Source organism: Gopherus flavomarginatus, chromosome 7 (assembly GCF_025201925.1).
Source record: "Gopherus flavomarginatus isolate rGopFla2 chromosome 7, rGopFla2.mat.asm, whole genome shotgun sequence".
NCBI lineage: Eukaryota > Metazoa > Chordata > Testudines > Testudinidae > Gopherus > Gopherus flavomarginatus.
Genome location: NC_066623.1, coordinates 1,109,721 through 1,132,652, shown reverse-complemented (window position 1 = coordinate 1,132,652; position 22,932 = coordinate 1,109,721). Strand labels below are relative to the sequence as shown.

At 45.3% G+C, this 22,932-nt stretch overlaps 1 protein-coding gene across 6 annotated transcripts in view; it reads left to right on the top strand.

Annotated features, from left to right (window-relative positions):
• NSD1 (nuclear receptor binding SET domain protein 1) overlaps nucleotides 1-22,932 on the top strand; it is a 133,706-nt gene that overhangs the window by 10,890 nt on the left and 99,884 nt on the right. For 2 of the 6 annotated variants that reach the window (XM_050962911.1, XM_050962910.1), the window contains exons 1-2: nucleotides 17,117-19,358; nucleotides 19,523-19,651. In XM_050962911.1, coding sequence (XP_050818868.1) covers nucleotides 19,310-19,358; nucleotides 19,523-19,651 — 178 coding nt within the window. In that variant the 5' untranslated portion in view covers nucleotides 17,117-19,309. Of the gene's footprint in view, nucleotides 1-17,116; nucleotides 19,359-19,515; nucleotides 19,652-22,932 lie in introns of those variants that run through there. The other 4 variants (XM_050962912.1, XM_050962908.1, XM_050962913.1 and 1 more) reach the window with 3 other exon arrangements.

Here is a 22,932-nt window from a genome sequence, read left to right as displayed (position 1 = left end):
AGATTTTGTAGGTGTTGGTCTCTGTCTGAGGGGTTAGAGCAGATGCGGTTGTACCTCAGTGCTTGGCTGTAGACAATGGATCGTGTGATGTGTCCGGGATGGAAGCTGGAGGCATGAAGGTAGGCATAGCAGTCGGTAGGTTTTCGATATAGGGTGGTGTTAATGTGACCATCACTTATTTGCACCTTGGTGTCAAGAAAGTGGACCTCCCGTATAGATTGGTCCAGGCTGAGGTTGATGGTGGGGTGGAAGCTGTTGAAATTGTGGTGGAATTTTTCCAGAGTCTCCTTCCCATGGGTCCATATGATGAAGATGTCATCAATGTAGCGTAGGTAGAGAAGGGGCGTGAGTGGACGAGAGCTGAGGAAGCGTTGTTCCAGGTCGGCCATAAAGATATTGGCATATTGTGGGGCCGTGCGGGTGCCCATAGCAGTGCCACTGATCTGGAGATATATATTGTCATCAAATTTGAAATAGTTGTGTGTAAGTATAAAGGCACAGAGCTCAGCAGCCAGTTGTGCTGTGGCATCATCAGGGATAGTGTTCCTGACAGCTTGTATTCCATCTGTGTGTGGGATGTTTGTGTAGAGAGCCTCTACATCCATGGTGGCTAGGATGGTGTTTTCTGGGAGGTGACCAATGCATTGTAGTTTCCTCAGGAAATCAGTGGTGTCACGGAGATACCTGGGAGTGCTGGTGGCATAGGGTCTGAGTAGAGAGTCCATATATCCAGACAGTTCTTCAGTGAGAGTGCCAATGCCCGAGATGATGGGGCGTCCAGGATTTCCGGGTTTGTGGATCTTGGGTAGTAGATAGAATAACCCTGGTCGGGGCTCTAGGGGTATGTTGATTTCTTCTGGTGTTAGTGTGGGGAGTGTCCTGAGTAGATGCTGTAGTTTCTTAGTGTATTCCTCAGTGGGATCTGAGGGAAGTGGCCTGTAGAATTTGGTATTGGAGAGTTGTCTGGCGGCCTCCTTTTGGTAGTCAGACCTGTTCATGATGACAACGGCACCTCCTTTATCAGCCTCTTTGATGATAATGTCAGGGTGGTTTCTGAGGCTGTGGATGGCATTGTGTTCTGCACGACTTAGGTTGTGAGGCAAGCGATGTTGTTGTTCCACGATTTCTGCCTGTGCACGCCGGCGGAAGCATTCAATGTATAGGTCCAGACTGTCATTTCGACCCTCAGGAGGAGTCCATGTGGAGTTCTTCTTCTTGTGCTGTTGGTGGGAGGGCACCTGTGTATCAGTGCACTGTTCAGTGTTGTCCTGGAAGTATTCTTTGAGTCGGAGATGGCGAAAGTAGGCTTCCAGTTCGCCACAGAACTGTATCATGTTGGTGAGGGTGGCAGGGCAGAAAGAGAGTCCCCGAGATAGGACAGACTTTTCTTCTGGGCTGAGTGTGTAGTTGGATAGATTGACGATATTGCTGGGTGGGTTAGGGGTACCACGGTTGTGGGCCCATGTGGCAGGTAGGAGTTTAGACAGCTTACAGTCCTTTTTTCTTTGTAGAGAGGTGAAGTGAGTAATGTAGATCTCCTGTCTTATTCTAGTGAAGTCTATTTGTATAGAAGTTTGGTTATCAATGAGAGTCTCCAGGTTGGAGAGCTCTTTTTTGATGTTTTCCTGTTTGCTGTATAGGATGCTGATCAGGTGGTTCCTCAGTTTTTTTGATAGAGTATGGCATAATCTCTCACTGTGGTCTGTGTAGTATGTAGATAGCAGTGGATTTTTTACCTTTAATCCATTTGGTATGATGTCCATCCGTTTGCATTTGGAAAGGAAGATGATATCTGTCTGTATTTGTGTATTTTGATGGGACTTCAGTAACGTAACTTTAAAAAAGTCAAGAATTTTCCTGCACTTGGTAGTGATGGCTGTAATTAAAATAGCAAAGTAGCTTCCATTAGTAACTCTCCCCTAGTCTCATAGGCTCATAATTTTCCAAAATACTGATTTGAGGGCTTAAATTTTCTGATTTGTGCATGTGTAAGTTTTGAGCTGTGTGAGAAGGGGGAAGTAGCACTTTAAAATGTTACCACTTGGTAGCCAGAGTTTGATACAAAAGACTGGAATGGAGAACTCCTGCTCATTCTGTCCTTGGGCAATGTTCTGATGAAAATCTAACTATCCTGGAACTGCTGCAAGATTGAGGTTGTAGGATATCTAGCAGGGTGCTGTCCTTGGGCCCTTCATGGAGCTTTAAATTCAGTGCTCTGCTCCACTCTGGCTGTTAGAAGGAAGAAGGAAACTTGTCTGCTCTCTGTAGCCGCAGGAGGTCAGGGAGGGCCTCTGCTACTCTGTTTCTGCCCCAGAACCTCCTACCTGCTGCAGAAAGGGGCAGAGAAGGATTTTTATGTTACTGGTCTTCCCTTCTCTGTCGATAATTAATGCCTGCCCTTGCCCCTGATGCTGTTTCTTGTTTTCCCAGGCAGCTGCTTGAACTTTACATTATTCTGGATGAGTGTCTCAGTTGTCCACAGATTGCTGAATAGCAGCAGTGAAAGAGACTAGTCTTGTTTGTTTCACTCTGCTCTCCTTCTACTCTGCAGCAGCACCAGAGCTGTCTGTACATTCATTGTCCATTTATGAAGTTACCTTCACAACCATAAGGCCTAGGAGATTCATCTTTTTTAATTAAATCTTAAATTTGTAGAAATTGAAGGCTGTGGCCCTGTTGTTCTCCAGGGCACATTATTTACTAGTCTGTTCTAGAAGTAACCAAACAGGGTGAGTTTGTACGGGTCATATAAAGAATTCGGACTTCTCTTTTTTTTGGAATACAACAGAAGTAGCTGAAGTTTTAAACTTAAAATTTGGCTTGTACATAATCCTCATTAAGGAATAATGCCTTTGCTTGGATTGGAAAAAAGCTTGATTTCACAAATATAAGACTTTTTGAAAATGTCATGCTACACGCGCACATTGAAAACCTTTCTGAAATCTACAGGTGCACACTTAACTTCCTAGGTTGCATTTTTCATGCCAAAAGTGCAATAATGTAATTGCACACTCCAAATCATTCAGTCATGGAATGCAGAAGTCAAAGTTTCAGTAGCAGTGCTTGCTTGGCTACATTGTACATATGTTTTCTATTCCTGTTTTTCTGGTTAAATCTGTAGCTTAATGTTACTGTGTAGCTCATAAAATTTGTTCTGTAGGTGTGTGATACTTGCAGGAAGTGCAACACAGCCAAGTTAATCTTGCTATCTGAATGTTTTCCATTTCCTGACTTTTCACACTTAACTGTGCAACCTTAATGTTGGATCTATGCAGATTTTTGCCTTAAAAAATGGTCTGTATTTAACATCAAGGAAGATGGAAGAAAAACTTAGAGCTTAATGTGTTCAAATCAGGAGACTGGATAATTTCCACCCCAGAATATTGAAAGAATTGTCACACAAGATTGCTTGTCCAGTAGCAAGGATTTGTAATAAAGCTATCTATTTGGGGGTAGTATCTTAAGACTGAATCATAGAATCTCAGGGTTGGAAGGGACCTCAGGAGGTCATCTCTAGTCCAACCCCTGCTCAAAGCAGGACCAATCCCCAGACAGATTTTTGCCCCAGATCCCTAAATGGTCCCCTCAAGGCCATAAATTAAATTCATGTGGGTAAATGGTAAAAGGGATATAATGCAACATGGGTTTAACAAAGTTAGATCATGACAGTCTAACCTTATTAGCTTCTATGAGAAAGTAACTGATTTTTTTAGACTAAGGGAAGTACAGTAGATCTAATCTACTTTGACTTTAGTAACATGGTACCATGGGGGAAATTATTTCTGAATTGGGGAAGATGGGGATCAGTACAAGCAAAGTAAAGTGGATAAGGTGGCTAAAGGGGAGAGGCAACGAGTTGTATGGATTATCGGACTGGAGGGAGGTTACTAGTGGAGTTCCTCAAGGATTGATTTTTGGTACAAATCTTATTTGGTATTTTTATTAAGACCTTGGCATGAAATGAGGATGTGCCAATGAAACTGGCTGATGATACATATGTAGGAGGCATCATCAATACAGAGAAGGATCAGAATGCAATACAGGAAGAGCTGGATGATCTTGAAGGCTGGAGTAATAGAAATGGGATGAAATTCTATAGCACAAAGTGCAAGGTCATGCACTTAGGGTCAGATAATAAGAATTTCTGCTTTAAGCTGTGGACTTATCAGTTGGAAGTGACAGAGAAGGAAAAAGAGATCCAGGTGTGTGGGTTGATCACTGGATGACTGTGAGCCACCAGTGTGATGGGGATGTGAAAAAGGCCAGTGTGGTCCCAGGATGTATTAAGCAAGATACTTCCTGTAGAGATAGAGAAGTATTAATGCCATTATACAAGACATAGGTGAGATCTCATCTGGAATGCTGTGTACAGTTCTGGTCACCTATATTTAAGATGAATTTAAACAGGAACAGGTGCAGAGAAGAGCCACTAGGGTGATCAGGGAAATCGAGGGCCTGTCTTCTGAAAGGAGACTGGAAGAGTTTGGCTTGTTTTGGTCTAGCAAGAAGAAGGCTGAGAGGGGATCTGATTGCTCCCTATAAATACATTGGGAGCGTAAACACCAGGGAGGGTGAAGGGCAGTGACCTTGGGGATTTTTCCCTTTCCCCTGCAGCATGAGAGTGAAGATCACTTGCCAGGGTTATTTGGGTATAGCTCACTTAATAATTTCACTGGTTGATCTGGTGGTCCCTTCTGGACTTCAACTCTGTGAATAAAGGGAAGGGGGAAGGTGAGCAGGACTGTGACCTATTTTTATGAGTTCTCTAATACTGGCACATGTGTTTAGTGAGAAGGCTCTTCCATAAGGCATTTATTCAAAATGCAGGAAATGTTGTATGCTGTTTCTCTAATTTTTGCAGTAATTTATTTCTAATAAAGGTGCTAGAGCAGGAAAATGAAGTCTTCTTTATCCTGAAAACATGCAGTTTCAGCAACAGCAAGTGTAAGCATCCCCACATTGGTCCACTGCTATTCTCTTATCTTTAACCTGGAGGGACTACATCAGGGGTGGGAAAACTACGGCCCGGGGGCCGCATCCAGCCCTTCAGGCATTTTAATCCGGCCCTTGAGCTTCTGTCGGGGGCTTGCTCTGAGGGGCTCCCAGAAGCAGCGGAACATCCCCCCTCTAGCTGCTATGCATAGGGGCAGCCAGGGGGCTCTGCACGCTGCCCCAGCCCCAAGCGACATCCCCATAGCTCCCATTGGCCAGCAAATGGGGCCAGTGGGAGTTGCAAGGGCAGCACCTGCTGATGGGGCAGTGCACAGAGCCACCTGACCGTGCCTCCACGTAGGAGCCAGAGCGGGGGACAGGCTGCTGCTTCCGGGAACTGCTTGAGGTAAGCACTGCCCGGAGCCTGCACTCCAACCCCCTTCTGGGCCCCAACCCCTTGCCCCAGCCCTGATCCCCCTCCCACCCTCTGAACCCCTCGGTCCCACCAGCCTGCACCCTAGAGTGTACATCCCCAGCCAGAGCCCTCACCCCACACCTGCATCCCTACCCCAGCCTGGAGCCTCCTCATTTCTGGCTCCACCCCAGAGCCCGCACCCCCTGCCGCACCCCAACCCCCAATTTCATGAGCATTCATGGCCCACCATACAATTTCCATACCCAGATGTGGCCCTTGGGCCAAAAAGTCTTCCTATGCATTCAGTTATTGGCTTTGCCCCTGAGGCTGCTCCTGAAAGTGCCACTTGCAGGAGTCCTTTTTGTGGTGTGGACTTCCGACCACTAGGAAACTGGACTGAGAACCTCCAACTCCTGCAGTTGTTGCATGGTGTCAGTTGGATTTCTGGTTACTATGGTAATGCTGAGGTGCAGACTTCAGTATCCCATTGGTAATACTTGATCCAGAATATGTAAGTACACTTAAGATCACCACTGGTAAAATAGTGATGCAATTAACCCAAATCCCTTCATATCAGAGAACTCTCATCTGTTAGCATCTCCTTCATACCTATATCAGAATATTTTGGCTCTAGAATTTTGAAGCTCTCTTGGAACATACAACTTCAGGTTATTATAAATAACCCAGTCATCCGATTGGTTTGTCATTTTCAATTTATATATACTCTCTCTCTCTTTGCCCCTTGGTGTCTGGGTGCTGCCCACTAATTAAAAAATATATACCAACAATACTGAAAATAGGCCTCCGATAAAAGAATAAATGTAAGATTGTAATCTGCTAGCATAATATGAATAAAATCCAGGTATGTCATTTATTGTGCTCTTTGTTTTGTCTCAGAACTGTGTGAACTATCCAGGGTTCAGTGACACTTCTTTGTAAATTGTGCTGTAGCTTTTCAGACATTAATATAAAGCAGTTGCATGTTAACTTTTTACTGCTACAGTTACCACCAAGCTGAACAGAGATTAATGCAGGTTGCTTGGCTTTTATAAAAGAGTGAAAACCCCGAGCCATCCAATCAGGCATGATGGGTAGAACAGGAAAACTCCTGTCCAGTTGTTGGTGCACATTTGGGTTCTTTAGCTTAGAACTTCAGACCATCAGTCACTAAGGGCCTCATTCTGACATGCTGGGCAGCTCTGAACTCCCACTGACCTCAGGAGCCCAAGCTAATGGCAAAAATCCCATTGATTTTAGTTCTCCAGGATCAGGCCCTGGGGCTAGAGAAGTGAGGCTCTTTAAGATTGTTTGGGCTTCTGTAATGTCCATGTTTTGTTCTAGGTGTGCTCTACACACAGATTTCATACCTATATAACTATTTTGATGGGGGGTGGTGAGAGAGTTTTTTTTTTTTTTTTTTTAAGTTGAAATACTTATAGCGGTATAACTAGTGTAGTGTGGTTGCAGTTATACCAATACAAAAGTGCTTACACTGGTATAGCTTACTCCTCTTCTCCTGTGGTAATACGCTGTAGTGCTATGAGCACGTTTATATTGGTGTAATTGTGAACATACTAGGGCGGTTGTATCACTCTAGCTGTACTGGTATATTAAAACAATACAAATCAAGGCCTTAGTATTAATGTGCTTTGTGTTACTTCACGTGCAGAAACTTCAATAGTTGAGCTCTTTTTGCTTGGATTCAAACATTTTCTTTACCTGTTACGTAATAATTTACTTTTCTTCCCTTTACGTGTGTTTTGGCTAGTAGATTCAATTTGATTGAAAGAGATTTCAGAATGCTTATTTAAAACAGAAAATTCACTAAAGAAAAAGCAAGTCATACCAAACAAACGTTTTCACGAGCCTGCCTTTTTTTTTCTTCTCTGTTCTATTGTTTCTCCGTACTGAAAGAAATAATGCTCCTTGGAATCACATCTTCTTTTGTACTCCGAGAGGTGATTAGCATCGTTTGGATAACCAAGTCCAGGTTAGTGAGCTACAGTGGAACCTCAGAGTTACGAACACCTCAATAATGGAGGTGGTTCAGAACTCTGCAATGTTCGTAACGCTGAACAAAATGTTAGGGTTGTTCTTTCCAAAGTTTATGACTGAACGTTAACTTAATACAGCTTTGAAACTTTACTATGCAGAAGAAAAATGCTGTTTTCCCTTTATTTATTTTAAATCGTTTATGTTTAACACTGTACTGTATTTGCTTTTTTTTTTTTGGTCTCTGCTGCTGCCCGATTGTATCCTTCCAGTTTCAAATGAGGCATGTGGTTAACTGGTCAGTTTTTAACTCTAGTGTTCTTAACTCTGAGGTTCTATTGTAGTGGGTAGCTTCAGGAGGAGCTTGGTGTAAGACTGAGATGTCACCAGCAAATGATCGATGCGAGCACTGATTTACGTTGTGTGTCTTAGTTTGAGAATAATGTCCACAGACATGTGGATTGTGTTTCATTTTCAGAGGCTGTAAGAGATGACAGCATGTGCCATGCAATGTTCTAAACAGTTTACTGTGAGCCATTTTTTCTGGGGTTTGTTGAAGCAAGGAAGTTCTTTTGTGGAGCCAGCAATTCGTTCGTTTTGGACATTAGCATTGTCCCAGTCTTCTTTCCAATGTGTCTCAGGATTGAATGAGGACCCCTTAAAAGCTTTAGCTTGCTCCCAAAGAAGCTTGAATGATTTCAGACTGTCTTTGTAAGGTTCTGGGAGTCCTTGTGAATTGGTAACTTCAGGATGGCCATAGTTCAGTTGTGCTCATGAGCTTCGTGTCTCTATGGATTGTAGGTGGGGCAGCCATATTTCATGTAACTGAAAGCTGCTGGTTTTGCTGAGCCTAGCAGTCTGAGCTCCTGTGAGCCTTTAGGGCTTTTTTTCCCCAGAAGTTACCTGCCGCAGCAAGTGCCTCTTTGTCTTTGCTAGCTCCAGCAATACTGGACTCCAAGTTGGATAGGTAGCTGATGTTATCTGACACATGCAGCTACTAAGGTTAAACATTTCAAAGTCAGCTAGTCCAGATAACCTGCAGCCAAGAGACTTAAAAGAGTTATGGAACAAATAGTTAATAATAGACTCTTCAGTCTTGCAGAGAAAGGTGTAACATGAATACACAATCGTGTCCATTTGAAATGAAGTAGTGGAAGCTTTCAGCTTAGTGCTAATAGTGGCTGCCTTTCTGAACTCATGACACTAATTTATGTATTGGCTTTACAGGGCTACAGGAAGTGGCATGTACTAGTCTGTTGACTAAGCTTACTAGCCAGATGGAGATACCTGTGCCACTACGGCCTCATGCAACCTCTTCTTGTGGTTTAAAGAAATGAAATAAACACTTGTGTACTGTTGTTGCCTATTCATTGGAAACATATTTTCAATCATCTTTCTATTCAGTACACATTTCTATGCAGCTTTTACAACTTCTAAGGCCAGAAGGGACCATGGTGATCATCTCTTCCCCTGCAGAACATAGACCATAGGATTTCCCCAAAATGATTCCTGTCCTTTGCTTTTTACCTTTCCCATCCTGTCTTTATTCCATTTTTTATTTTCATTCCTACAGTAGATCAGCGCCTTTTCTTTTCCTGCTTTAGTCTGTGTCTGTGGTTTCGTTTTTCTCTGCCTTTAGACTCTGTTTTTGATCTCTGCATCATTTTATTTTCCTCCTCTGCCCGTTACTGTTTGTCTGTTCTTCTTACACCTTCCTCCCCCAAATTTCTCAATACTCTGCTTCTCTTTTCAATTTAATCCACCAGTGCTACTGTCTCTTCCTCACATGCATCCACACACTAACACATTCCTTCATCCCATCAACACCTTCACACAAAGGACTTGGAAAATTAATCAAACAGCTAATAGCCAGAGGAGTAAATACCCAACATGAGGGGTAGCACCCAAATAAGAAGTCACAGCCCCTGTAAATTGATGCTTGGATGCCTATGTGTCTGTTCTCTCTGTGTCTCATTTAGGGTGTAACCTTACGACCATTGGGTGGGCGCTGGTTTTCAAGGCTCCCAACCCCACTGTCTGCTGAAAGGAAGGAGCATTCGTTGTTCTCCCCTCTGGCCCCAGATCATCCTGGCTGCAGCAAGGCAGTGGTAGAGCTGTCTGCTGATCTGTGCCTTCCTGATCCTGAGTGCCTTGTGTTTATCTAAGTCCAGTTCCCCAGTGAATAACTCCTGGGTTTGTTACTGCCTGTAATTTTTCTGGACACCAGTCGCCTACCTGATTCTTGACAGTTTCCCTGCTACCTGGCTGGTTCTAAATAGGCCACTATAAAGCTAACCAGTCTTGTTAACTTCACTCCTCTGCTGTGGAATGGACATTGAAGCTGACTATTTGCAGACTTAGGAAGAAGCTGTTGCATCAGTTGAGACTCAGGACTAATCTTCACTAAAGAGAGATCCATGCTGCTGCAATTGATGCAGCAGGGATCAATTTAACCAGTCTAGTGAAGACCTTCTAAATCGATGGCAGAGCGCTCTCCCGTTGACACCAGTACTCCAGCTCTCCAAGAATCGTAAGGTAAGTCAATGGGGGAGTGTCTCCTGTCGATGCAGCACAGTGAACGTACCAGGGTAAGTTGATCTAAGCTACGTTGACTTCAGCTACATTATTTATGTAACTGGAATAGTGTAACTTAGGTCGACTTACCTCAGTAGTGAAGGCAAGCCCTCAGTTCATATTTGGATGGCTATCGGCACCAACGTGAGGGTGAGAATCTTACTTTTTTTTTTTTTAATTGAAAGATTAAAATCTGCAGAAGTTCATGGTGCCTGTCGAGGAAAGATTCATACTTGCCCTGCACGAGTAGAATTTTTTTTCAGATCCGGTTTATATATCACCTTTTACAAGCATCAAGATGCTCTTCAGAGTTGCAAACAATCCATACAGGAATCACTTGACTTTCCACTATATTGGTGTTACCTCTCATGTGGGAAGCAGCAAATGCCATGAAATCAGCAAAGCTTGTCCAGGAAGTGAAGATGCCACTGGGAAACTTAGGCAGGCCTGGAGCACAACATAAGTATTTAATACAAGTTTACAATAGTCACAAATGTTAACATGTAGATAAACTATTTTAGAGCATTGTAACCATAAAAGAATGTCTTCGTTGAACCAGTATGGAGACTTCTTGGCCAAGATTTTCTAAAATGGTGCAGAGTTCAGCACCTCAAGAAGTCACCCGACTTTCAGAGAATCATGGAAGATTAGAATTGGAAGAGACCTCAGGATGTCATCTAGTCCAACCCCCTGCTCAAAGCAGGACCAATCCCCAAATAAATCATCCCAGCCGGGGCGTTGTCAGGCCTGACCTTAAATCTCTAAGGAGGGAGATTCCACCACCTCCCTAGGGAACCCATTCCAGTGCTTCACCACCCTTCTAGTGAAAAAGTTTTTCTTAATATCCAACCTAAACCTCCCCTACTGCAACTTGAGACTATTACTCCTTGTTCTGTTATCTGTCACCACAGAGAATAGCTTAGCTCCATACTCTTTGGAACCCCCCTTTCAGGTAGTTGAAAGCAGCTATCAAATCCCCCGTCATTCTTCTCTTCTGCAGACAAAACAATCTTAGTTCCCTCAGCCTCTTCTCGTAAGTCATGTGCTCCAGCCCCCTAATCATTTTTGTTGCCCTCCACTGGGCTCTTTCCAATTTTTCCACATCCTTGTAGTGTGGGGCCCAAAACTGGACACAGTACTCCAGATGAGGACGTACCAGTGTTGAATAGAGGGGAATGATCATGTCCCTCGATCTGCTGGCAATGTTCCTACTTTTACACATCCCAAAATGCTGTTAGTCTTCTTGGCAACTAGGACATACTGTTGACTCATATCCAGCTTCTTGTCCACTCTAATCCCTAAATCCTTTTCTGCAGAACTGCTTCCTAGCCATTCGGTCCCTAGTCTGTAGCAGTGAATGGGATTCTTCCATCCTAAGTGCAGGACTTTGCACTTGTCCTTGTTGAACCTCATCAGATTTCTTTTGGCCCAAATCCTCTAATTTTTCTAGGTCCCTCTGTATCCCTACCCTCCAATGTATCTACCACTCCTCCCAGTTTAGTGTCATCTGCAAACTTGCTGAGGGTGCAGTCCACGCCATCTTCCAGATCGTTCATGAAGATATTGAACACAACCAGCCCCAGGACTGACCCTTGGGGCACTCCGCTTGAAACCAGCTGCCAACTAGACATGCCACCGATATCAAGCGGAAGTGCCTGTCACTTTAACTGGACCTGCTTACTGCGCAACACTTTGGAAAATCAGGTGACTTGTTCAAGAATCTAAGTAAGGATTTAGGAGGCTAACTATAGTGCCCAGTTTTGGAAAATCTTGGCCTGTTGCCTTACGTTCAGCTGCCACTTGGCCTGCAGTCTTTCATTGTTGCGTCTTTAACAAGAGGGTCACTGCCTGTAATAGGCTGAAAAAAGCCAATAAAATGCTAGGGATATCAGATCTTGCCATGCTGTGTTAATGATCTGAGCGCGCTGCAGTTGTCAGAGTGAGAGGGTAATGGCTGCAGAAATGACCCGATAGCTATCAGCGTGTGCATTAGTTTGTGTGGATTTGTGGTTTATCCTCCTTCCAGCAAGACTAATAGAGATGAACAGCAATTCCCAGTGATGCTATGAAGTACTATGAAGAGTGGTTATGGGACATGCACAGTAGTTACCACTGCCTAATAAGTTGTCTGTTTTAAAAGGAAGATTAGCAAGACTCATGGAGTTTTCCTGTGTTTGTGTCATTCTGATAAAATCCTTTAGATGGATGACGTTTCTTTGCTCACTGTTTATTTTACACCCAATTTATGGGAACTGCAGGTCTGGGGAGTTACTTAGTTCATACACTTTTATATAACGTTATTGCTATAGTGTCTGTAAGAGCCTCCTCAGAACAGTATTGTGATGTCCCACAATGATACTCAATGAATTACAACAGCTCTTTCATCTCCCAAAATAGTAGTGTGACGGGATTGCATTTGTTCAGGGTGGAAGTGTACACATGTCCTGCAAGGCTGTGCTTCTAGGACAGTGACCCTCTCTCCACAGTTGAGGTTTGGGTCTGTGCTTTGACAGATGTAGACCACTTAAAACCACCAAAAAGGTATTCTTGCTTCATCCACAAATAATCTGAAAAAATTACCTGTAATTTTATATATAATCCAGGATTTATGCCCAGTCTCAGCACAAATCAATGTAATATGTTCCAAGTGATTGACTATACAGCAGGCAGTGCTAACCCAACTTGAAAGAAAATGTCAGACTTAATACACAATGTTCCTTGTGATGTTTTTCAAAGAGAGCTGCGTAATATGATTTCCCTCCCCATGTACTCTGTTTCCATTCACTGAGTGAGTTCTGTCCATCGCTACCAGAGATAAAATGTATGATCTACCTTGTATGGGGCAGGGCACCAGCTTTATTAGTTAAAATTCCATGTTCTCTCCCATGCTGATAGGTGGTAGAATGGGGTTCATTGCTAGATTACCAGGAATGGAAATTGTGTCTAGAAGTTCAGTGTTTTGGGCTCCCCATGTCCCTTAAAAAAAATCAGTTTAATTGGCATTTAAAAAAATTAGTGGCCCTCTCTGAAGTCTTGCAGTTCCAGGGACAAATATATTCTATCAGTTTTAACCTAAAACTGTATGTTGTAATTATATTGCACTAGGAATTAAAATTGTGGCAGTCTGAGCCAGAAAAATCTGTACTTTTGGGGACCATAAGTATGGCTTTATATGGCACAATTTAACAGAAGAGATGCCTCTGTTTCTGTAAGTGCCTAATCACTGCTATTTAATTTCCAACATTAATTTTTTGTCTAACAGGAAATATGTTTTTTGAAAATATAGAGGAGTCTTATTGCTGCTTCTTTGTCTTGGCTTTGTGGGAATTGGCGGGAAAGAGACAGTGCCTAGAGGCAGCTGGTGTCGGGACAGCTGGCTCTGATGCTTGTACCAGTTTGCACTAGCTCAGTTTCCCTTCGTGAGAGCCTTGATGGAGCCTTGACGATGCTTAATTATAAGACCAACATCTGACCCCTGGTGCTGAAAAAATAAGAAAATAAATTGGTGAAGAATTAAAATAATTGTGGGGTGGACTGAAGGCTGCTGAAAGGCGTCTAGAGTGTAATGAAATGGAGGTAACGATTCCATAGCTGCCTAAAACCTGGATCATTTTTATGAGGGTGCTTTCACTAGAGAAGTGAGCCCATGTTAGAACCTGCCTTTGAGGAGTTGTACTAAGCCCTGTCTCTAGGAGAGATTTTTGCCCTACCATAGACATATTGATGTAGCCTCACCCCAGTGGGTGGCGCGCACACTCTGAGAGGCCGGCCCTGCTCCAAATAATTTACAGTACAGCAGACAAGACAAACACAGGGTAGGAGGAGAAGCGACTGCCCTGAGAGAGGAAAGGATTTGCCCAAGATCACACAATAGGCCAATGGCAAATCACCTGTCTCCCAGTCCAGTGTTCTATCCACTAGGCTGTGCTGCCTCTCTGGATGAGTAGACTCTGCTCGTTAGTGTGGTATCTGGGTGGCTGAGTTATAAGATTCTGAGCAATGTGGTCTGTACAGTAACTCCTCACTTAAAGTCGTCCCAGTTACATCGTTTTGTTGTTACGTTGCTGATCAATTAGGGAATATGCTCGTTTAAAGTTGTATAATGCTTCTAATGTTGTTTGGCAACCTCCTGCTTTGTTTACTGCTTGCAGGAAGAGCAGCCCATTATCACTTCTTGGCCTTCTGGCTAAGAAGGTGAAAACATTAACATTAGCAATTGCAGCTGTCCCTCCCTCACTGCCATGTGCTGCTCCTGCCCTCTGCCTTGGAGCTGCTCCCTGAGACTCCTGCTTGCTATGCGCGGGGGGGGGGGGAGGAGCAAGGAAGAGGGGGCTAATGTCCGGGTGTCCCCCTCCCCCCTGCTCCTGCTTACCCCATCTTCTGCAGAGCAGGGGGGACACACCAGGGTTCAGGACGGAGGGAGCTTGCAGCAGCTGTGGTCTCAGCAAGCTGATCTAATTAAGAAGGCAGTGTACTGAAAAGGGAAATGCACTTATCTCCCTCCATTCCTGCGGCCTTGTAGAGTGAGAGTGTTAACCCTTGAGGCCAATGGGAGCTGTGGAGTCAGCGCTGGGGGCGGGGGCAGTGCATGGAGACACTTCGCCCCCCAGGGGCTGCTGGGATGTGCTGGTCACTTCTTGGAGCAGCACGGGGCCATGGCAGGCAGGGATCCTGCCTTAGCCTCGCTGCGCTGATGGACTTTTAGTGCCTAAAATCTCCTGCTTTGGCTTCAGTAGCCTCTGGGAGATAGAGGGGGAAGAGTTGAGGGAGGGGTGGGGAGAGTTGATCAGCAGGGCCTGGAGACCCCCACAGGTTTGCAGACCCTAGTTTGAGAAATGCTGGTATAACCACAACTTATGCCAGTGAGAGGGGTTCAGCCATCAGCACAGTAATTCACTTCCCCAAGAGGTGGGAGATAGGTCAGTCAACAGAAGCATATTAGCACTGTCTACCCTGGAGGTTAGGTGGTTTTCACTACATTGCTATGGGGTGTGGATGTTTCACATCCCCTGAACGACATAGTTGGTCAACTTGATTTTTTTAGTGTAGACCAGGCCTAACTCTAACACCATTTAATTCCATTACTACTTCATGGTAAGAGAGCAGAAGAAATATTAGATTTGCTAGAAACATACACTTCCTTCAGATGAATTCAATTAGCCATAGTGTCATTGGCACATGTTGGTCAGAATTCCAGATTCCAGAAAGTCTAGGGGCTGGTTTACACTGAAAACTTCCCTCTGCATAGCTCCGTCACTCGGATGTAGTTAAGCAGACCTAGCCCCTATGTAGACAGTGCAAGATGACAGAAGAATTATTCCGTCAATCTAGCTACCCCCTCTGAGGGAGGTGGATTACCTGTGCCGACAGGAGAAACCTTCCCGTCGGATGTGGCGCTGCAGTGTTCCATGTGTAGACAGGCCCTCTGAGTACGTCTGTGGTACAACAGCACAGCTACCTTAACGTTGGGGTTTTCCCATCCACGTAATCTAAGTGCAGCAGATTATTCTGGGTTTGTCTACATTTACAGCACTATAGTGACACAGATGCTACCTATGCCAAGAGGAGAAGCTCTCCCATTGGCATAGGGCTCCACCTCCCCGAGAGGCAGTAGCTGTGTCAATGGGAGAAGCCCTCCCATCAACACCAGGAGTTGTGTGAGTCGACCCCTCCTTTCCCTCTCCCCTTCATGTGAGCCATGTTCTGGAGGTGGGCTTGCTTTTCCAGGAGTTTCTAAGCCCTTTTGCTGCCCCTATGTGAGCTGGGGAAGCCCTGCCCCTCTGGGGAGCTGAGAAAGGCATGCTCAGAGCACGCACCAAGAACATACTGCTGAGACTGGGGTAGGAGCTGAGAACAGGTATGCTTGACACAAGTCAGAAACTCTCCTGCCTGGGCGGGGGAGGAAGAAATGAGCACAGCCACTGACATGAGTGGAACAATCCACATGTCTCATAGCTATTGTTTCAGGCTGTAGTCATCTCCATCAGGTGCTCTCTTTCAGCTGAAAAGAGCTCATTGAGATGAATGGGCCACTTAACACCTCTCTGAGTCTGCAGCTCTGAACCCATCCTGGGAGGAAATCAGAGAATGAACTGTACACGTGGGAAAAATCTGCCTCTGTCAAATTTGATTTATTTATTTAGGAGAAATTTAATCTGAGCACAGAAGAATATTCAGAAGGCACTGAAACTATTTTTGAAAAGCAAATAATTTCCACATGTGAATGCTCACTGGGAGGGGTGATTGGGGAGCAAAAGTAGATGAGGATTTAGGTGTGCAGTGCTAGGTGGAGGTAATATGAAGAGGGGTATAAATGGGAATGGGTGGTCGGGGATCTTAAGTACAGGGTAAGGGGGAGGGATTGGGGGGAAACAGGAGGGGTTGGTGAATCAGGGCTAGCCAAGGAAGTTGGGGGCTATGGGTGGGGGATGTCAGTCTGAATTCTCACCTTCATGTGCGTGTGGGATCTCGGGGAGCTCAACCCCCCTGAAAGGGTCTGAGCCCCTCTTCCTGCCCTTCCATGTGAGCCTGGATCTCATGGGGGACAGGACCTTAGGTAACAGATTTAAACATCTGAAATCCAAAAAGTGAGTAGTTAAGAGATTCCTCCCCTTTGTGTGTGTGGGGTGGCTTGGAGGAGTGGTGAAGCGGTTGGGCCTGGGACATGGCGGAAGCCTGGCTGACCACTCGGGATAGGGAGTGGGAATGGGGGGCTGGACGGCCCTCTAGTGAGCTGCTGCCTGTGATGCGTGTGTGCAGCAGCACAGGGCAAGAGACAGCAAGGAGCAATGTCTTACATGTGATTGGCCTCTGCAGTGCAGCTAGTGGCTCAGTGGGATGGGGTGGGGAGGGGGAGCTGGAGATGTTGGCAGCATGGGGCGATCCATGTTCAGGAGAATGGTGGGTAGGGTTGGAGAGAGACATCAGTCTTCTCATGTGCTTAATGTTACTCTAACAGCCATATGATAAAACTGGCAAGGTTTTGGGGGCGAGGTTTCTCTCCCTGGCTCTGACCCACCATTATCCCCATTGCACTCTAACAAAATATACTGGGGTGGGGGCAAAGGAGGCTACTGAATCACACAGCAGGTATATTGCCCAGTGGAAAGACCACTGAACTGGGACTATTGCTAGCTCAGCCACAGCCTGCTGGATGACCTTGGGTAAGTCCTGTAACTTCTGTGACTCAGTTTCCCATTTGTAAAGTGGAAGGTTCTTTGAAATCTGCTTATGAAAAGCGCTGTTTGAAAGCCAGCTACTTAGGCTCCTGTGGCTAGGTAATATCAGCTGCAAATCTCGGTGAGAACTGAAACTGTCTCAGTGACTACTAACTCTTGCCAACAGACATTTCTTTGTCTAACAAAACCTAAGAAATTAAATGGCCAAAACACTGACAGAGTTAAGTCTGCCCGATGTGAGCTCGTGCCCTTCTAGAACATTTGAGTTCATCAGATCTCAGATTTCTGAAAACCAGGACATACAGACTTCGGGTAAAGGTCCACACAACCTTAACTCTGCCCTCTTGGAGTGATGCTCCAACACATCCATAACACCTGCACTCCCACTCTGTAATGAACAGGCTCTACCTTAACCTGCCCTGTGCTCAAACGCTGTGCCTGCTCCCCCCACCAAATACCACGTGTCACATTTAATAACTCTTTTTGCACCTTTTATGGTACCTACACACAGCAGACCAGCTAAACCTACACTTTCCCCTACCCATCATTAAATCCGGACTGCTCTCCTATCCTATCTCACTGCTGGTAGTACTTACGGCAAGTGCACCCTGGTGCCCTGCTGCTGACACAACCCACACAACTTGATTGCCATGAGGCAGACTGAAACCTCAAGGTACAGATCCACCTCCTTGTTTGATTCAGACCCAGATCTCCTCATATCACAGTCACAGCTCTTCCAAGCTACTCCAACATATTCCTCCATCATTCAGTACAGCTATCCTCAACAGACTGAGTGTAGCTGGAGAGCATGCAGGTAATTCCCAGTGGGTGTTGCGAGCTCCAGGGGGGAGAGGAGGCAGAGTTAAGGTTGCACAGGCTTTTACCGTAACTCTATTTCCTGGTTTTCAGGAGTTGGAGTTTTGCTGAACTCAATGTTCAGGAAGGGCACAGGATACCCCAGGGCTGCCTTAGCTCGGCATTAAGGCAGGTTTTTTGCTATTTCATTCGATCAAAGGCTGAACAGACAGGCAAGCTAGTTGTCATCCCCAGTGTTCTAATGGGCAGAGGGCGAATTAATATTAGTCTGTTTTCCCCACCCGAGTCCATCCGTCTCATTCGTCCAGGCTGTTCACCAGTAAGGCCCTCTTGACCTGGGACCGTCTTCTGGAGTCAGGCTCCTGCCATCATTTAGGGAAGGGTTCTTTCTCTGGACTTGGGGCCTTACAGAGGTCAAACTGCTGCAGCTCATCTCTGGAGCGGGATGTAGTTCCCCAGCGATCTGGACTTCTTGCTCCTGCCTGGTAAGGTCCTTTTGCTGGGACCAGGTCTCCCTAGGGCTTTGCCCCTTGTAGCACTTTTGAATCCCGCTCCCTCCAGGAGCCTCTTTCCTAGGTCCCCCTTTCTGGTGCGCTCTCTAATCAGCTCCCCTGAGAAGCCCCTTTCCTCAGGAACTGCCTCTGTGTGTTCTGGGGCCCCCCTGCCTGAGCTCTTAGAACCTTTATAAGGCCTGGGTGTTCCTTAATTACTTAACTGCTGCCTGGCCGCGTTGGTTGTTAACAACTCGCAAGTGGATCTGGGTTGGCTCATTTTCCTTAGTGGAGCTTGTCCCAAGTAGGCTGGCCCCGGCTCCTCTGAAATAGCCTGCCTGCCCATATGTACACTTCTGATACCATGTGGATTTGGGCATTCAATTTCCTAACAAGAAACAGAAATTCAGGTGTGGCTTCTGGTGGCAGGTTTGGTGCCTGGCTTGCTGCCTCTCCCAGTGAGCCACGTTTCAGCCAGTTGAACTCGCATTTTATAGTTTGGTTCCTTTCCTAAAAGCGACAGACTGACAATGTGGACTTGCCTGCTTTCTCACTCTCGTGGGTTTTTTTGGGGGAGCAGCGGTGGCTCTGCATGCGTAAAGCAGACTGCAGGAGAAATGGCAAAGATATCATGACCATACATGCATTCAGTGTAGTATAAAGTGTTTTATCAGCAAACTCCATTTCCTGCATTTATCTGAGAAGTAGAGTAGTATTAGCTTGTATGTGCCTAGCACTTTTCCTTTACTAATAATGGCAGATACTGTGCATCTGTTGTTCTGATCACCACCTTCCAGACAGAAATATCTCAAGATATTCTGCTTCCTTGTCTGTGAATTAGGACATCTGACTGAGCTGGATAGTAATCAGTGTTGGCTGTGAGCTGAAACCTTTTACTGCTGAACGGTGTGATGTCTGGCTACAGTGGATTGGGAAGGAGTGAGTGGGAGGAAATGGTTGGTATCCTGTGAAAGATGTTGGAGCAAGAAATATTAACTTTTTAAAAAAATAGAAATGTCACCACTTGTGATTGTCCGATGTTCCAGCCAGATGTGAGACTCTCCTCAAAGGTATCCGTCGCTTACTTGATTCCTCATGTTCTGATTTCTGTCCAAAGAATCGAGCGAAGAAGAAACCTGCTCCAGTGAAGTATGAAGTTGGAGATCTAGTCTGGGCTAAGTTCAACAGACGACCGTGGTGGCCCTGCACAATCTGTCGTGATCCAGTGCTTGACTGTCACTCAAAAATGAAAGGTACCGTACCCACTTGTAGGACACAGTTAAGGACACTGAGTGCCACAGTTGCTGCAGTTCTTTGGGCAGCCCTTTAACCGCAGGGCAGTGCATAGAAGTTAAAAAAGATGGGCCTTGCCATGAGAAACCCACAGTATAGATGAGACAGATACTGATATGAAGATAGCAAGGGAAGTATAGGGATGAGGAGATGAAGGTTAACACAACTGAGAATGATGGGGGTCAGATAGCGGTTGGATCTTGTAGGTTCTCCTGTTTTAAAATGGACATTGATCTAGATCTAGGATGAAGTGGGGAGTCGATTGTACCACTGACCTCCATTCTTGTGCTAAGCAAGAGATTCACGTTCTGAGGAGTAGAGCGGTGGTGATTGCACAGACCAAGAGAGATGGCATTGCAGGCATAGGGAGCAGCGTGAAAAGGGGCACAAAGGACAAGGTGGGAGAAGAGAGGGTGGAGTAAGATATGAGAGGGTTGGGCAGAGTGCCAGGGAGAACTGCAGGAGTTGGGAGTGGGATGGGGCCAGGCACAGCTGTACAGAGCCTGACAAGTGGGGGCGAGGAATTTGAACTATACGTGGAAAGAAACAGGGAGGCAGTGAATGGACTCAAGGAGGTTGGTGGTGGGAAGAGGAACAGAACAATGGGACAGGCAGATTGTTTTAGCTGCTGGATGCGAGGGAGGGGCCTACGAAACCGTAGATCAGTTTTCCTGGTACAAAGGCTTGGGAGGAAGATGAGAAGTGTAGTTTTTGCCTTGTTTATTATAAGGAAGTGAAGGGACATCCATGGGGAGTTTATGTGGTAGATCTGAGGTCCATTGGACCCCAGAGGTAATGGACCCGGGGAGCAGAGAAGGGGTGAGTGTGGAGGAGGAGAATGAAGGGGACCACAGAGAGATCCCTGGTGCACATGCACTGGGGGAAGGAAACAGGAAGAGGATTCTCCTTGAGTAATGGTTAGAAAGAGGAGAGGGCCAGGAAAGGACAGAGTCCTGTGAGCCCAAGACAGAGGGAGTATCAAGGTGAGTGGTCAGTGGTGACAGAGGTAGCAGAGAGGCCGGGTGAACAGAGAAGAGACCCTTTGATTTTGAAACTGACCTTGCACTTCACTCAGATGTATTTAAGCTGCTGTCCATGTAAAGTTAGCTACAGCAGGGGACTATTTTATTCCAGCATATCATGAATGGGGAGAACCTGTATATTTCTGAGTATTTCTTTCTCCTTGTTTTCCTTCCAGCCTCTCTCCACATTCCTTTGGTAACTGAACACCTTTGAAATGTCAGTCCATCTGGGGTAATGCTTTATACGCAGGACAGGCTGCTGTTTAGCAATGTTGCTTTTGCAACTTTTGTGGCCCTCACTGGTCGGAAAGGCTGGACTCTCAGACCATGCAGTGTTAGTGACTCAGCTCAGACTGTTAAAATCTCCATCTGAAACTCAAAAAGGAGTCCTGCAAAAGAGGAAACTAGGTCAAATGACAAAGGGTGCATATTAATAAATAACAGAAGTATGTAGGGACATATTAGAAAGGCCAAGGCACAAAACAAGATCAGACTAGCTGAAGACATAAAGGGTAACAAGAAAACATTCTGCAAATACATTATAGAAGCAAGAGAAAGACCAAGGACAGAGTAGACCCTTTACTCAATAAGGGGTGGAGGAGATGGAGAATAACAGAAAATGTGGAAATGGCAGAAGTGCTAAATGATCTCTCTCTCTTTTTTTTTTTTTTTTTTGGTTTTCACCAAATAGGTTAGTAGCGATTGGACACCTAACATAATGAATGATATAGGACCAGAGGCTAAAATAAGGAAAGAACATGGTAAAGATTACTTAAACAAGTTAGATGTCTTCCAGTCCCCAGGGCCTGATGAAATACATCCTAGAATACTCAAGGAGCTGACTGAGGAGATATCTGAGCCATTAGCAGTTATCTTCGCAAAGTCATGGAAGACAGGAGAGATTTCAGAGGACTGGAAAAGGGCAAATATAGTGTCAATCTATAAAAAGGGAAATAAGGACAACCTGGGGAATTACAGACCAGTCAGCTTAACTTCATTACCTGGAAAGATAATGGAACAAATTATCAAGCAATCAATTTGCAAATACCTAGAAGATACCAAGGTGATCAGAAACAGTCAGCATGGATTTGTCAAGAACAAGTTGTGCCAAACCAACCTAATAGCTTTCTTTGACAGGGTAACAAGCCTTGTGGATGGGGGGAAGCTGTAGATGTGGTACATCTTGACTTTAGTAAGGCTTTTGATACTGTCTCGCATGACCTCCTCATAAACAAACTAGGGAAATACAACCTAGATAGTGGTTGCAAAACTGGTTGGAAAAATGTTCCCAGAGAGTAGTTATCAGTTGTTCACAGTCCAGCTGGAAGGGCATAACGAGTGAGGTCCCGCAGGGATCAGTTCTGAGTCCGGTTCTGTTCAATATCTTCATCAGTGTGTTAGGTAATGGCATAGAGAGTACACTGGTAAAGTTGCGGACGATACCATGCTGGGAGGGGTCGTGAGTGCTTTGGAGGAGAGGATGAAAATTCAAAATGATCTGGACAAACTGGAGAGATGGTCTGAAGTAAATAGGATGAAATTCAATAAGGACAAATGCAAAGTGCTCCCATTAGGAAGGAACAATCAGTTGCACACATACAAAATGGGTGATGACTGAGTAGGAAGGAGTACTGCAGAAAGGGATCTGGGGGTCATAGTGGATCACAACCTAAATATATGTGAAAAGTATAACACTGTTGCAAAAAAAGCGAACATCATTCTGGGGTATATTAGCAGCAGGAGTGTCGTAAGCAAGACACGAGCAGCAATTCTCCTGTACTCCACACTGATTATGCCTCAACTGGAGTATTGTGTCCAGTTCTGAGCGCCACATTTCAGGAAAGATGTGGACAAATCGGATAGAGTCCAGAGAAGAGCAACAAAAATGATTAGAGGTCTAGAGAACATGATCTACAAGGAAAGATTGAAAAAATTACATGTATTTAGTCTTGAGAAGACAAGACTGAGAGGGGACTTTACAGTTTTCAAGTACACCTCTACCCCAGTATAACGTGACCCAATAGAACGCGGGTTCGCATATAACACGGTAAAGCTTCGACTCGTTGCTCTGAGCAGTGTGTTAAGGGTGTCGGGCCAGCCCAAGGCTGAGGGATTTGATAAGGGGCAGAGGGTCTTGAGGGCGGTCGGGGGCTTCTCCCCCCCGGGTCTGGGGGGCAGGAGCTGTGGGAGGGCACTTTTGGGGGCCCTGCAGTCCCAGA